The sequence below is a fragment of the Myotis davidii genome, unplaced genomic scaffold, assembly GCF_000327345.1.
Source record: "Myotis davidii unplaced genomic scaffold, ASM32734v1 scaffold281, whole genome shotgun sequence".
Classification (NCBI taxonomy): Eukaryota; Metazoa; Chordata; class Mammalia; order Chiroptera; family Vespertilionidae; genus Myotis; species Myotis davidii.
Window position 1 is genome coordinate 6,380,683 of NW_006293784.1, and position 16,791 is coordinate 6,397,473.

The 16,791-nt window shown below is 37.5% G+C and overlaps 1 protein-coding gene across 8 annotated transcripts in view; it reads right to left on the bottom strand.

The window, feature by feature from the left end:
- Window positions 1–16,791, bottom strand: part of KTN1 (kinectin 1) — a 99,407-nt gene that overhangs the window by 6,256 nt on the left and 76,360 nt on the right. For 4 of the 8 annotated variants that reach the window (XM_015566498.1, XM_015566495.1, XM_006767680.2 and 1 more), the window contains 9 exons: window positions 14,704–14,793; window positions 11,591–11,671; window positions 8,555–8,644; window positions 8,333–8,425; window positions 6,984–7,055; window positions 6,663–6,746; window positions 6,413–6,496; window positions 2,650–2,733; window positions 988–1,080 (listed from right to left, as the gene is read on the bottom strand). In XM_015566498.1, coding sequence (XP_015421984.1) covers window positions 988–1,080; window positions 2,650–2,733; window positions 6,413–6,496; window positions 6,663–6,746; window positions 6,984–7,055; window positions 8,333–8,425; window positions 8,555–8,644; window positions 11,591–11,671; window positions 14,704–14,793 — 771 coding nt within the window. The remainder of the gene's footprint in view (window positions 1–987; window positions 1,081–2,649; window positions 2,734–6,412; window positions 6,497–6,662; window positions 6,747–6,983; window positions 7,056–8,332; window positions 8,426–8,554; window positions 8,645–11,590; window positions 11,672–14,703; window positions 14,794–16,791) is intronic. The other 4 variants (XM_006767682.2, XM_006767681.2, XM_006767683.2 and 1 more) reach the window with 2 other exon arrangements.

Sequence of the window (16,791 nt, forward strand, 5' to 3'; positions counted from 1 at the left end):
AATTTGTTTGCACCAAAGAAAGCTGTCATAAATGTTGTCACTGGACCACAAAGGGAAAAACCTAGAATCTCTGAATGTCAGATATGAATTCATTTCTCTGCTCTGAAAAAAATATGCAGGGAACCAAAGAAGAGAACATTCATAATAACAGTAAAAACAACAATAAACATATACTGAGCTTTTCTAAGTGCTCGGCACTGCTGTGTTACCAGTTATGTTAAGTGATTTATATCAGGGGTCGCCAATCGGTGGTCCGCAGACTACTGGTGGTCCATGAGGTCCGAAAGGCTGGCGACCGCTGATTTATACAGTAACTCACTTATTCCTTTCAACAATCCTACAGTATAGGTACTATTATAATTGCCTTTTACAAATGGGGCAACTGAACCACAGAGAGGCTAAGGAATATGGCTGAAGTCTTACAACTACTAAGCAGTAGGGGCAGGATTCTAACACAAGCAGTCTATACTTTTAAACAGTATACCAAAATACCTCCCAACACACACCTTGATTAACATCTTATTAAGCTAAAGTGAAAACAAACATTAATAAAAACACTGCATTTCAGAAATAGGGTATCAGTTAAAAAAGCAACATGACTGATGGAAGCACATTACAAAGGCTTTTTTTTTATCCTCACTGGGGGATTTTTTTAAAAATTGATTTGAGAGAGAGAGGAAGGGGGAGGGAGGGAGGGAAGAAGGGAGAAAGAAGAAGAGAAAGGGGAGAGAGAAAAGAAGAGGGAGAGAGGGAAGAGAGAGGGACAGAAAGGGAGAGGGACTGATCCGATGCCTCTGATGTACTAGCCCTGACTGGGGATTTAACCTGCAACCTTTTCATGTGTAGAATGATAATCTAACCAACTGAGGAACCCAGCCAGGGCTACAAAGGCATTTTTTAAGTCACAGATGGATCTTGTACATATTTAACTTCACTTAATTTATAAGGTAATTAGCCCTGAGATTTGAAGTTAAAGAAAAGACATACCGATTCTGGGGAAACATCACTATTCTCAATAACAGTAGTGTCACCAGCAGCTTTTACTATTTTTGACTGGATAAGATCCAGTGACTGTTGAGCCTGTAAAGAAAGCAATATGGTAGCCTCCACAAACTACAACTGATAATCAAATATAGACAAGAAAAAAAATGAGTGATTTTCTTACATCTTTTGTACAAGAATAAAGCTCTTCTAAAAACACAATGTAAAGCCAACCTATTCAGTTTTTTCTCCAAAATGAAAACAGCTTCCTCCCCACCAGACTATAAAAACACATGGCTCACTGTTTTTAAAAAATTCAAACAATACACATTTAGGATAACATTAAGCTAGGTCAGGGGTCAGCCAAGTCTGGCCACAGCCTGTTTCTATACAGCTCACGAGCTAAGAATGGTATTTACATTTATAAAAGATTATGTTAAACAAACAAAGAACAGTATGTGAGAGGAAGTCATATGTGGCCGACAAATCCTAAAATAGTTTGTAGTTTTGCTGACCCCTGGTCTAGATCCCTCTTCTGTGCATACAAGGGCAAATAGAAAACTGCCCCCCCCCAAAAATAAGTATAAATGGTCTTTAACATACATGCTGTTTTATACTTGTTTGTTTCACATTGTATTTTATTAACTTTTTTCATGTCAATAAATATTTATGTGCATTTCCAATCAAGTGCTACACGGTCTTTCTATATAGGCATGGGCACAATACTATTGCCTATTGTTGCCATTTTAGCCATCACAAATAACATGGCATATCTAATATCTTTGAGTGCCTGTTTAATATCCTTAAAGTTTGTCTGAGAAACTAAATTGCTAAGCTAAAACTACATGTTTTATATATTTGGTCCAGAGGTTAAAAATTACCACATACTAAAGTAAACTAGATTGCTCAGCCTTGACAATTGTATCATGTTCCTAAGTTTTGAGCTCTAAAACAAACTTCCTAAGTTCACATTTTATCTACTGGTAACAATAACACCGAAGTAATCTCAAGCAATTCTGAATTCCTATTTTTGCATAACATCATACAGAACCAAAAACATTTCCTTCAACTTTTGAAAAAGTGACGTATTTGTTTTGCTAATGAACATGATCACAGCTCTAAAGCAGCTTTGATAATAAGCACACGTGAATTACACTTTGAAAAATATCTCAAAATTACAAATAACTTGTCAACCTAATGCAAAGAATAAAAAATGTAATCCTAAAAACTGCTATTTATGAGACTAAGAAAAATGTATTTCTACAAAGTAATAAATGAAAGGAACAAACTTCTGAAACATCAGAGGTCTATAAACATCTTTCAGATCCATGAAGATAAACAACTATATAAGCTAATTCCTCCCCACCCCCCAAAAAATATATGGCTGTAAATAAGTTTTAAAAAAAGACTAACTTCAAATAAATTTAAAGTTTATGCTATACATTATAAAGAAATTAATTACACAAATGTGATGAAATGATGAGGCAAATTAAGAATGTTAAAACAAGCCAAAAAGTTTAGTTCCAAAAACTATGTATCAAATAGTTCAAATTTATAAACAAATTAATAGAATGCAAAAAATAACAGCAGAATTAGCAGTGTTTGTTTAAGATTCAAGGCACAATATTTCATAATGCAATACCATCTTCTGGACAAGCAGTGTCTTACCTTATGCAAGTCACCAGCTACCTTTTGTCGTTCACTTTGTTCAGTTTTAAGTTTTGTGAGCGTTTCATTTAACTGTGTTTTTAGCTGTAAAAATAAAGGACACCATAATCAACTTTATTTTCATCCTTCTTTGATTATGCTTAGACCTCTAGGACTGAAGAATGAATGAGAAATAACGGGATCTCTAACAGTTATGCACAGTGGATTAGCAATATGCTGCACCAGATGTATAGAAAAGCTAAGCAGTGGAGGATCCCATCTGTAAAGCTAAGTCAATGTAAGAAAAGCTATAGAAACAAACTAGAGTTTAGAGAAGAAAATTGTAAATGTAAAAACAAAACCATTAAATTCTAGTCAAGTGCCTTTAAAAAGTATTCCTATTCGCTATTCATAATAATTCACTCATATTGAAATTGTTCAAATTAAAAGGCAAGTAGGCCCTAGCCAGTTTTGTTTAGTGGATAGAGCATCAGCCTGCAGACCGAAGGGTCCTGGGTTCAATTCTGGTCAAGGGCACATGCCAGGGTTGCGGACTTGATCCCCAGTAGGGGGCGTGCAGGAGGCAGCCAAATCAATGATTCCCTCTTATCACTGATGTTTCTGTCTCTCTCTCTTCCTCTATGAAATCAATAAAAATATATTTAAAGAAATAAATAAAAGGCAAGTAGTCAGAAACTTCATTAATTTTTAAAGACTTTCATGACTATACAGTTAAGAAAAGTCAATTGTGTAATATTTTAAAAGATGTTGAACAAAAGACTGCAAATCCAGTAAAATGATAACTTCAAAAATTTTAATGTTGCTCATCCTTTAAAATGGCACTGAAGAAATGAGTGAAAGACCATACTGGCCTAATAATGGCAACAAGAAATGTCCTAAGACACACTTCTCAATAACCAACTTGTCAAAACAGTAATAAAGCTCTATAAAACTTTAATGCCAATACAGAATGCCTCTAATCTTGTTAACTGTTCTGATTAAGTATGAATAAGGAAAATGGACTACAATGACAAAAAAAAAAAAAAAAAACAACAAAAAACTTTATTTAAACTCACCAAGTTAACTGATTTAGCCTCCCACCCACAGGCATAACATTTCAAAGAGGTCTGGAGACTCAAAGGGGGAAATACAAAATGCTGACATTTTGAACTGGAGGGAGAATTAATGGGGGACACTCATTTAGAAATATTATTTTTAGAACTCTATTTAAATCCCAACTTCTTCAGTTTTTGCTCCTTTAATTAATTCTGATTTAATACACCAGATATTTAATTCTGATTTAATATTTCTCTCCCTCTCCCTTCCTCTTTGAAATCAATAAAACAATTAAAAAAAATAAAAGACCTCCTGACAGAAGTTGAGAAGCAAATAATCAAAGAGAGCATCAGTCTGAATGAGACTCAACCATAATCCTGCGGGTTTGATGCCACTGTTAGAGTCAGTCACCAAGCACCAAAGATAATAGTAATGTCTACAACAATGATGACAGAGAATCACTGCTCGGCTGCCTCCTACACGCCTCCTATTGGGGAATAGAGCCTGCAATCCAGACATGTGCCCTGACTGGGAATTGAACTGTGACCTCCTGGTTTATATAGCTCAACACTCAATCACTGAGCCACTGTGGCCGAGCAAGAGGTTATTCCTTTGGCCCAAGAACACACCATGTAAGTATAGGCAAATAAAATTATTTTAATTTATCTTAAATGTGGCAACAGTTTTCCTGAGCAAACAGAAAAACTAAAATTAAGATTACAAATTCAATGTGAAAAAACCCACTCAAAATGGCCTCTTGCCCGACCATGGTGGCTCAGTGGTTGAGTGTTCACCTATAAACCAGGTGATCACAGTTCAATTCCCAGTAAGGGCACATGTCCGGGTTGCAGGCTCGATTCCCCAATAGGGGGCATATAGGAGGCAGTCAATCAATGATTCTCTTTCATCATTGATGTTTCTATCTTTCTCTCCCTCTCCCTTCCTCTCTGAAATCAATAAAAACATTAAAAAAAAAAAAACACAAATAAACCTCCTGACAGAAGTCGAGGAGCAAATAAAGAGAGCATCAGTCTGAATGAAGACTCAACCATAATCCTGTGGGTTTGATGTCACTGTTAGAGTCAGTCACCACGCACCAAAGTTAATAGTAGTGTCTCCAACAATAGTAGGAGAAATTATTTTCTAAAAACACATTATAGAGTAAGGCTTACAGCTGTAGCATACCAGTCCTGATCTGTACAATGAATGTATAGCAAACATATGTATAAAACTAGTCTCACACTGCAGTGGGAATGACTCAATTAAGATAAAATGAAGGTAAATAAAACAAAAATTTTATTTAAAAACTAAAGAGGTTGTGTGTATGTGTGTGTTTGGGGGAGAAGGGTGAGGCTCTACATGTACATTCCATAGAGCCCTATTCTGAAAACTAATTCCCATAAATCACTAACAGAACACAGAAAATCAACCACAAATGGGTAAGTTAAGGAGTTTTCTTTGGTACCTATAGCAAAGTAATAAGAAATTTCCAAACTGGGCAGGATTAACTTGGTATAAGAAGAAAACTAACTGTAATCTTTCTAGAGTTTATTCTGGTACTTTTTAAAAATCTAATCACATACTATAACAATTTTTAAGTCACGGAAAGACATAACAATTGTTTTTGAAATATAATACAAGATAGTCATATTTATCTAACAACTAAGCCTGACACAATCAGTATACATTTCCAGAAATTTAATAATGGGAGTACTCTATGTCTATAGGCATTTAGCTAACTTTAGTTAAATCTTTAAGTCTATAGCTTCATGACTACTATGCCCTAAATGATGTGTTGATGATAAAGAATTTCACAAGCTTTTTGTTAACTATCTGTATAATAAAAACCTAAGCAACAGTTATGGTGGAACAACCAGAACCACCAGTCACTATGATGCACACTGACCACTAGGGGGCAGACATTCAATGCAGGAGCTGCCTGCCCCTTGGTGGTCAGTGCGCTCCCACAGGGGGAGCCCGGCTCAGTCAGAAGCTGGGCTCACGGCTGGCGAGTGCAGCAGCGGTAGCAGGAGCCTCTCCCACCTCCTTGGCAGCACAAAGGAACAGCGAGCTGAGCGTTAAGGAGTGAGCAGACGGGTGGTAAGGAACAAGAGCTCCCAGGGATCAGGCCTAAGCCAGCAGTCAGACATCCCCCAAAGGGTCCCGGACTGCAAGAGGGCACAGGCTGGGCTGAGGTAACCCCCGTCACCCCCAGTGCACAAATTTAGAGCACCGGGCCTCTAGTAATTTATAGAAAGACTAGTTAAAATAAGAAACTGGATTAGATTATTGCCCTTGAATGAAGAGGCTGCATCTTCAACCTTTAATATTCTCCTCCTTCCAGGTCAAAAAATAAGAGGTATTATTAATTATGGTAACTCTGAGAAGAGAATCTTCACAATTCAGTCAGTCTTTATCAGCATGTTTCATTTCTTTATTCGTAATGCTGTTCAAGAAATTAGGTTTCATAAAACACGGAAAATTTCTCTGAGAAAGAGTTGCAAGCCAAACATGCTATTGTTAGGAGCTAGGAAAAGAAGGATCATCTTAGGAATCAAGAAAAGAAAGATCACCTCAGGAGTCAATAGAATATGAAGATTATCTTAAACTTACAAAATTGCCAAGCTAAAGATGTTAGCAGGGAGAAAAAGTTTGGATGGTTTCTCCACGTGTCATCACAAGTGTTTTCAGAGCCTACTTGATACCCAGTGGAGAACAAGCTTCTTACCAAATTTAGCTCTTCATTCTGTCTTACTGCTTCAGAATATGAATCATCAAGTTTTTTCTGCAATTCAGTCAACAGATCTTTCAGCTGCAATGAAGTTTAGAGTTTAAGATTGATCTCCTTATGGTAGCCCATGTTATGTATGCAACTTGGAAGCTCTGCCACTAACAACTTACACTAAAATATGTTATTACTCTGTTATAAACTTAATTTAAGTAGAGAAGCAAGGTTGAAAAAATTCTACTGTAAGTACCTCTCTGACTTCTGTGACATAGGTAGATCGTTCAATTTCTGCCTTCTCTAGTTCCATTTCCAAATTCTCTCGTTCTCTTCTCAGCTAGTAATGCAACAAAGAAGGAAAAGTTAACAAGCCCATTTAAGATTTCCCTTCATGATGCTTCTCTACAATGAAGAGTTATGACACTTCCGAATAAAACATCATTATCTCAAAAACTACAAGATATTCTTAAATGCATAACAAGTGCATAAGTAGACTAAAGAAGTCTTAACACAGATCTTTAAAAAAAAACACCATATGCTTAATGCTAAACAGTCAAACAATGAAATAACATACATTTTCAATATCTTTATTTTCTCTTCTTAATTGCTCTAGCTCGTGTTCCAAAGATGTGAATGACAACTGCATCTGAAATATGAAACAATTATATGACCAACTAAACCACCAAGGATATAGATACTTCTAACTTCTAGAACAGTGGTCGGCAAACTGCGGCTCGGAGTGTGGCTCTTTTAATCCGTTTTCTTGAAATGCATCTCATTTAAAGCTATAATGAATTTTAAAAGACCTTAAAAATGAGAGTGTCACATTTAACTTGATTTAAATTGCAGTAAAAATCCACCCCTCTTGCATGTCATTATATTAGGCCTTGCCAGAAGTGCTTACATTTTTTAACCATTAACTTATAACTGACTGTATTTAGTCCCCAAATGCATTAACATAGAGTACCATCAGCATCCCTAAATTCTGCACAGGTTGGCCCAGAAAAACAAGCAAGCAACAGATGGCACTCTTTACCACACCCAAGTAAATGGGAGAGAAATTAAGATTGCACAAAAACATCCAGTTCCATAAAGAATATAAGAACTTATTTTTTTCTTGAATACTATATGCCATGGGTCACAACATAATGTTATAAAAGTCATTGTGGCCTGGCCAGTGATTGTGCATCGGCCTATGAACCAGGAGGTAATGGTTTGATTCCCAGTTAGGGCACATGCCTGGGGTTGCAGGCTTGATCCCCAGTAGGGGGCGTGCAGGAGGCAGCTGATGGATGACTCTCTCTCATCACTGATGCTTCTATCTTTCTCTCCCTCACCCTTCCTCTCTTTGAAATCAATAAAAACCTATTTTTTAAAGTCATTTTGAACTCCAAATAATTTAACTCGTGTCACTGCATAGTAGTTCTGTAACTTTCAAAGCACTTTCTATTCTTTATCATTATCCTTTAGTTGTACTCTAAACCAATGATTCTCAATCATGGTTGGGAATCATAATCACTTGAGGGGCTCTTTAAAGCAGACTGCTGGCCCCACAGAGTTTCAGATGCAGTAAGTCTTGGGTGAGACTCAAGAATGCATTTTTTAACAAGTTCCCAGGGGATGCTGATGTTGCTGGTTCAGGGCCCACACTTTAAGAATCACTGCTCTAGCGGGTTTCAGTGGATAGAGAGCGTCAGCCTGCGAACTGAAAGGTCCTGGGTTCGATTCCAGTCAAGAGCACATGCCCGGGTTGTGGGCTCGATCCCTAGTAGGGGGCATGCAGGAGGCAGCCAATCAATGATTCTCTCTCATCACTGATGTTTCTGTCTCTCTCTCCCTCTCCCTTCCTCTCTAAAGCCAATAAAAATATTATTTTTTTAAAAATCAGTTCTAAATAAGCTCTTCCTTTTTTAAATACAGTACCTTTGTAATAGTCTTTTGTGATTCATCGACCTTAACTTTCCATTTATTTTCTTCCTGCTCCACACTTCTCTGTAGCTTCTGTAAAATACCTTCCTATGGATAAAAGTATAGTTGTTTTGAAAAATTCATGCTCTGATGCTAAAATAAACTATTTAAGCCACTAAGGAATAAGTTAATGATTTTTAAATGAAACCAGAATGTAGATTAAAAATCATTTCCTACTGTTTCTGCAAGGACGGATTTATATTTTTCACACTCTAGCTGTAACAATGTGTGCATTTCATCAGCTTCTTTCAACTTGTGCTCTAGAACCTGCAAAAAAAATGACATAAAGAAAAATTCCCTAGTTTTACCAGAAAGTCTTGTGCTTCAAACTTGTTTCAGTACTTACTGGTATATTATGACAAATGGTTTCTAACTGTTTTTAAAATGAAACACTACATTTCAACCTTCTTAAGGAGCAATAAAGTATAATGACCTTTTTGGTCATTTGGTTTTTGCTAATAAAACTCAGTTTGTTTACTACAAAACATATTACACAATCATATATTAAAAGGCTAATATGCAAATCGACTGAACAGTGGAACAACTGGTTGCTATGATGCACACTGACCACCAAGGGGTCAGAGGGGTCAGTGCACTCCCACAGGGGGAGCGCTGTTCAGCCAGAAGCCGGGCTCATGGCTGACAAGTACATGGGAGCCTCTTGCACTTGGAGGGAGCCTCTCTCACCTCTGCTGCAGGTGGGCAGTAAGGAACTAGGGGTCACGGACTGTGAGAGCTCTGGACGGCGAGAGGGATGTCTGACTGCCGGCTTAGGCCCAACAGGTCCCGGAATGTAAGAGGGTGCAAACCTGGCTGGGGGACCCCCTGCCCCCGTGCACGAATATTGTGCACCAGGCCTCTAATTAAATAATAACTCCCTATGATCTCCTTCCCACCAGGTTTTGTATGGCTCATATGACCTCTCCTGCATTCCCTTAATGCAGTCTCTGTTCCTTAAAATAACTTATTTTGCGATGTTATTGGCCACTTTTTTAAAATCCCCTATCTTTTCTTCTCTCTTGCTAAAATGCAGCCTTGCTCCCAGTACCTGTTGTTTTAAAAGTTAGTTATGAGCCTCAAGGAATATTAATGACTACATTTTTATTTGTTCCAGATTTTTTTTTACTTCTATTGCACTTTTTTCTTTATTCTACCTTTTTTCCATTTTCCTTTGAGAAGTACTTCTTTGAGTTCTGTACTTTTATGTCTAACTAGAGGCTCATGCACGGATTCGTGCACCAGTGGGGGTCCCTCTGGGTGGCCTGCAGGGATTGGGATGAAACTTGCAGTCCAATGCCACCTGTAGCTCCTACCTGCCGTTCCCGCTCATCCCAGCCCGTGGCAGGCACCAGAATAGCGGGAGCTGCAGCCAGCCCAGGCTTGGGCTCCTCGCTGGCTGCCTGCCACTTTGCACACTACTACAACCCCGAGGGGCTCTGGATTGCAAGAGGGTGCAGGCCAGGCTGAGGGACCCCATCGATGCACGGATTCGTGCACCAGTGGGGGTCCCTCTGGGTGGCCTGCAGGGATTGGGATGAAACTTGCAGTCCAATGCCACCTGTAGCTCCTACCTGCCGTTCCCGCTCATCCCAGCCCCACTGTATCTGCCGCGGGCTCATGCCCAATCAGTCCCAATTGGGAGAGGCTTGCACTGCTGCAGCAGCACTCGCCAGCCATGAGCGCTCCATCTGGCGCCTTCCCAAGGGGAGTGACCTGTGGGATCAGGCTGAAACTGGCTCTCCGAGATCTCCTGAAGGGTCCCGATTTGCAAGAGGGCGCAGGCCAGGCTGAGGGACCCCACTGGTGCACGATTGGGCTGGGGAGGGTCAGTGGGAGGGCTCCAGGGTGTGTCCAGCCCATCTCGCTCAGACCTGATCAGCCAGACCCCAGCAGCAAGCTAACCTACTAGTTGGAGCATCTGCCCCCTTGGTGGTCAGTGCACGTCATAGCAAACAGTTGAGTATCCTTAGCATATCATTAGCATATTACACTTTGATTGTTTGTTAGGCTGTTCTGCTGTTCAGTCTATTTGCATATTACCCTTTTATTATATAGGACTAGAGGCCTGGTGCACGAAATTCATGCGGGGGGGGGGGGGGGGTCCCTCAGCCCAGACTGCACCCTCTCCAATCCGGGACCCCTTGGGGGACATCCCTCTCATAATCCAGGACCGCTGGCTCCTAACCGCTTGCCTGCCTATTAGCTTGATCGCCGCCTAACCGCTCCCCTGCCAGCCTGATGGCTCCCAACTGCTCTCCCCTGCTGGCCTTATGGCCCCTAACTGCCTCTGCCTCAGCCCCCACCACCGTGGCTTTGTCTGGAAGGAAGTCAGATGGTTGGAAGATGTCTGGTCTCCCGGTCTAATTAGCATATTACCCTTTTATTAGTATAGAGAGGCTCATCATTCTCTAGCAGGATGGTAAAATCAAAGCAAATCCACATGTGAAGTAAAGTCATAATACCTAGGCTACACACATGGGAAAAATGATTTTTAATCATGTCACTTGACATACAAAGAAAAATTAATCCCCAAATTTCAGTAGGCAAGGATAAAAACACATCTAGGTTCTGAACACTTCTAACGATGTATCTGGAGTTGCTTTAGCAAACCAGTCAGTTTCTACCTACCTACCTCAACTGAGCTTTACTTTTTAAATTCAGGCTAAAAAGAGAGTAAGAGATAAATATTCAGTTTTAGAACTGAGTTGTACAATTAAAGAAATGGCAAACATTAACTTTGTATACAAATCAAATGCATGGAAGACTTACAGCATTTTTACCAAAATTTACACAAAATGAAATCACCTTATACTTTCTCAAAACATCGTTATTTTGCCCTGGCTGGTGTAACCAATTGGTTAGAGTGACAGCCCGCCCGCTGAAGGGTCTCCAGTTGGATTCTCAATCAAGGGCATGTACCTGGGTTGTGGATCTCATCCCTGGTCAGGGTAGGGGTGAGTAAGGGAAGCAACCAATCCCTGTGTCTCTCTCACATTGATGTGTGTTTTTTTTCTCTCTCTTGCCCTTCCTTCCTTCCATCCTCTTAAAATCCCCTCTTAAAGGGGGAAAATAGCCTCAGGTGAGGATTAACAACAATAAAAGTCATTAGCCTATTCATACTATATATCTTTTATCTTTCCCAAGCTCATAAAGAAAAATTCTGATTTAATTCTTTTTTGGTTAAAACATAGATATTTCACTTCTTAAACTAACCTTAACCTCCTCTGAACCAGAAGTTCCAGTCATACATTCTTTGGCCTTCTTTTCAAATCCACGCAACCATTCGCTATAATTCTATGGAGAAGAAAAGTAAAAATAAACAATATCCAAAAATATATAAATAAAATAGGTAAACATTTTTAAATAACTAATTTATATTATACTGTAAAAGAAAACTACATAGCCCTGGCCAATGTGGCTCAGTTGGGTGAGTGTTGTCCTGTGCACTGAAAAGTAGCTGGTTGATTCCTGGTCAGGGCACACGCCTAGGTTGTGTGTGGGAGGCAACTGATTGATGTTTCTCCCTCATCTCTCTCTCTCCTCTCCCCCCCCCCTTTCCCTCCGCCTCTCTCCCTTCCTCTCTTTCTAAAATCAATAAAAGCATTTTTTTTAAGGAAAACTACATAGACAAACACCAGCCCTCTGGAAATTTCAAAGAAGAATATAATGCATAAATTGTATATAACCACCCTGGGCAGGAGGCACAGCTGGCCAAAGCATCATCCTGTACACCAAAAGGTTGAGGGTTCGATTCCTGGTCAGGGCACATGCCTAGGTTTTAGGTTTGATCCCTATAAAGGTGAGTATGAGGCAACCAATCAATGTTTTCATCTCACACTGATGTTTTTCTCTCTCTCTAAAAGAATAAAAAACATATCCTTGGGTGAGGATTTTTTTAAAAATTTTACATAACCAAGCCTTGAAAATAAACACTAAAAATATACCTATGGGCGCATGCTCTCCCTCCCAGGAGCATGTCCACGCCTTTCCTTTCTTCCTCTTCTCTCCCCACAGGCATGCATCTCCTAAACTCTAAGGGACCCACAGGGCTTACAACCAGGGAGCATTGGGCAGCAGCAGTTCATCCCAGGCTAATCCCCTGACTGTGCCCAAGGCCCCCTATTCCCCAACTTCTCAGCAAGCCAAAGCAGCCCAGCCTAGGCTCATTTTCCACCTTGTCCCTCCCTTGTTTCACTGTCCCCAGCTTTACTAAATGTCCTCTAAAAATAAAAATATATATATATATAAACTTAAGTCTTACAGTTTTAGTCATTATTCTAAATTTTAGAACAATTCATTCTACATTTTGGATGCTGCTTATCTAAATTTTATACTTTGGTAGAGTTTTATTTGTTAGATACTTTAAATCAAATTTCCTCTTAATCCTCTTTTAAGTCTTTGGTTTAGTTTATTCTAAGAAAAAAAAACACAAATGAAATTTCTATTAACTGCTGTAATTTAAAGCTTCATTTACATGCTGAATAAGGATTCTCTATAGTCTATCAAATCAGAACAAAAAAATGAAGAAAAACTGGATGTGAGATCACCCCATAGTACAATAAAATAATACCCTCAAAGCACAAATAAGTAAAAAAAGCCTCTCCTTAAAAAGAAAACATTCACATTTTCACATTATAAATCTGAACCAAGACCAAGTGGATACTATTAAAATCCTACTTTGCTTCACATACTGGGATTTAATATAAATAAACGTCAGCGGAAAAACTGATTTAGTTGTTTAAAATTTGTAACCCTCCCTCTAGGTCAATGATGGCAAACCTTTTGAGCTCGGCATGTCAGCATTTTGAAAAACCTTATCTTAACTCTGGTGCCATGTCACACATATAAATTTTTTGATATTTGCAACCATAGTATAAAAAAGATTTATATTTTTGATATTTATTTTATATATTTAAATGCCATTTAACAAAGAAAAATCAACCAAAAAAATGAGTTTGCGTGTCACCTCTGACATGCAAGTCATAGGTTCGCCATCACTGCTCTAGGTCATATAGCTTACATCTCTCCTATGCTGATGAAGTGCACCACACTGCCTATGCAGTCGTCTTGCTCCTACTCCCAAAGTGTTGAGCCTGAATGTAATCAGGCCTCTACTGACGACCAATTTATGCATACACAAAGGACAGAGGAACATACTGACTCCAGGGATTCAGTCAGCTACATCCAAACAGAGTAACTACATATAAAACATAGGTTTTGTGGTGTGTGTGTTTTTTAAAGGGTAGGGACTGCTAACAAATAGAAGGGAACCCATGCAATAAAAAAATCTAAGAGACATCTTAAACAAATCACATTGTTGACCCTTACTTGGGTCCTGACTAACACACAATACAATAAGTAGTTATTATTTTATTAAAATAGATAATTGGTATGACAAACTAGAAAAATGTACTAAATGTATGAAATTAAGGATTTTTGAAAATGTCATAGTTTTATTTTAAGGAATCCTTATCTTTTATACATATGTATATGGAAATATTTATAGATGAGATACTCTTATGTTTGACTTCCTTCAAAACAATCTAGGAAGTGCAGAATTGGAGGAAAAACAAGATGCTATGTATTACCAATTCATGCTGCATACTATTAATTGTTGAAGCGGTATACTGGCTATATCAGGTTCATTATACTATTCTACTTTGAAATATGTATACAATTCTCCATTAAAATAAATAAATAAAAATATCTACACCAACATTTAGGAAACTACATGCATTCACTAGCTTTCTCTGGCCTCAAATATCCACTGCATTAATTATATGAATCAAAGCAACTTTTCTCTCCCACTTAAAACACACACAGCCTCAAGTAAAGAAAGTTGTTCTATATAATCTTCAAGACTTTTACTTGTAAACCTTAACAGATGACCAATATCTTGCATTTTGAACTAAGGAGCTTGTCTCATAGTATTAAATACCTTTAATTAAAAAAAGTAAATGTTCCTAACACTAGGAAGCAATTGCTTAAAATTAAATTCTATTTTGAATAAAGCCATTAAGAACATTATTGGCTGGTTAACTATTAAGAAATCATTTTGTCTCAAATATGTGTATGACCTTCTAAATAAATGTCTCCTATTTAAATTTTATAGAATACAACAAAAGTATGAGCTGAATAAACAGGAATGAGTTTTGAATCAAGTAACTGATCTTCATGACTTAGAAGCACCTTAGGTTAACAATGGAAAAGAATAAGGAATTGGTGCACTATCGAAAACAAGTGCAGAGTGCAAATGCTGCTTATTCACAACTTTCTTTAATAGTGATAAAGATGTCATGTTTTACAAAATAAGAAATTAATCTTACCAAATTTGAAGGAACAGACACCTTTGGAAATAATTTTTTGAGAACTTCTTTAGCTTCCAACTCAACAGCTCCCAAATGTTGTTGTCTTTCCTAAAGCAGAAGTTCAAATCAAACTTACAAGTTTATAGAATTAAAAAAAAAAAAAAAGCTACAGTCTTTTAAGTTCTAAGGGAGGAAAAAGTGAAAGTATTTCTTAAAAATTCATGTCAATATTAACAAATGTCAAATTTTCCCCATTTTGAAATGTCAAAATAGCTTCCATAAAAATCTGCAAAATCTCTAAAGCACCCTAAATAACAAATAACGTCTTATATTAATCAAGCCACGGCAATATCTAACAATATGGACATTTTCCTTGTCATTAGAAATCAACTTATTTGCCCTCTAGGAACACTTCAAAAAAGCAAGTAAAACCCAAAAAACAAAATACATTTCTTGCAGCTAAAATTTTCAACTGCATTTACAAAAAAAATCTAGAAATATAACAAACTACATTCAAAAAGTAGGCATCTGGGCAACATAACTGACTGAGGATTACTGCCTGACAAATCTCCACAAAACAATGCATCACCGATGGACTATAATGCCAGAGGATTAAAATGCCAACTTTCATATTTCCACCTTTAAGGTCAGGTAAAAATAGCTATTCTAAACAAGGCAAATAAATAAATAAATCAAAATTTGATGGGTGGTAAATATGGGAAGAAGAGAAGGAGGAAAAACTGATGTCATATTACTTCACCAATGCCAAGTATCAAGAAGACTAATTCTGACACTTTTGTATGGACTCTGTCCACTGTAAATTTAAAGTTCAGTATTACAAATGCATGTCTAAATTTGGTGAATTTAAATCCAAACCTAATGAATATCAATTAACTCAAAATCACAGTTTGTCAAAATTAGGGTAATAGCTTGATCACACACAAAATAAAAATCTAATAATAAAACTATCTGTACAAGATATAAAAGATATCTGAGAGCTATAAAAATGCACGTCCAAGCCAAGAAAATCGTCTCAAAACACTTGTGAAGTTCAACAGGTGACAGAAATACAAGCAAATCAGCAAGCTCTCAACTCAATTCCCCCACTATCATTTAGATGTGATTTGAAATTTTTTATAGATTTAAGATGCACACATTTCAATTTAAGAAAATCTAAAGTCACACAATAAAAAACTAGAGATTAATCATATTCTCTACACACAAAAAGTTATTACTGTATTCTGGGTTAGTGGAGGATTTTAAAAATATGTTTTAAGGGAGAATTTTAAATAATTAAATAAATTCGACTATTTTTCAGGAATATACCCACCTGGCTGCATAGAATAAGGTATACTTATTCAAGGAAAATATTTAACTGCCAATTCAGAGACAATTAAGAGGTCTCTGAATTTTTAGCATCTGACCATAGAAATGATAGAGCAATCACCCAGGAAAAGATACACTGTGGAACAGAATCTTTTTAACTTTCCAAGGAAAAATGAATCTAAAGAAAGTAAGTGTTTAACTTTTAACCAAGCAGCACAAAGATGAGAAGTTACTTTTAATCTGTACTAATTTTAGCTAAAATGTTTTCATTTAACAAAGTAGTTTGATTGTAGATACAATTTCCATTCCTCTGTAACACCTGGAAAATATCCAATAATTGAAAGTAATCATTATAATTTCCTTACTATCTTTGTCTAAGTAATACATACAAAGTATCTTCCATGTGAATCTAACATTTATAGTAACTCCTAAGAATATATACTTCTTACAGCCCAACTTGAGGTTCTGGGTCAATCAATATGACTTTACACCTATGCTATCTGAGGACTAGATTCCATTAAAATAGAGAAAGACTGTAAACTCTATTCTCTGTTGATTATTAGCTATGCAAGAAGCCATCGTACACTTGGTGGTGAGTTTGGAAACGTGGATAAATTCTTATACTCATCATCAAGCACATGATGAAACATGGATAAACTCTGGCTTTCTTTTGGAATCATAACATGCCAGAATGCCTATGACAGGTAGCATATAACTTCTTGATTATTAAGAGACTACAGGCCCGGTGCATGAAATTCAGAGGCGGGGGGGGGGGGGGGG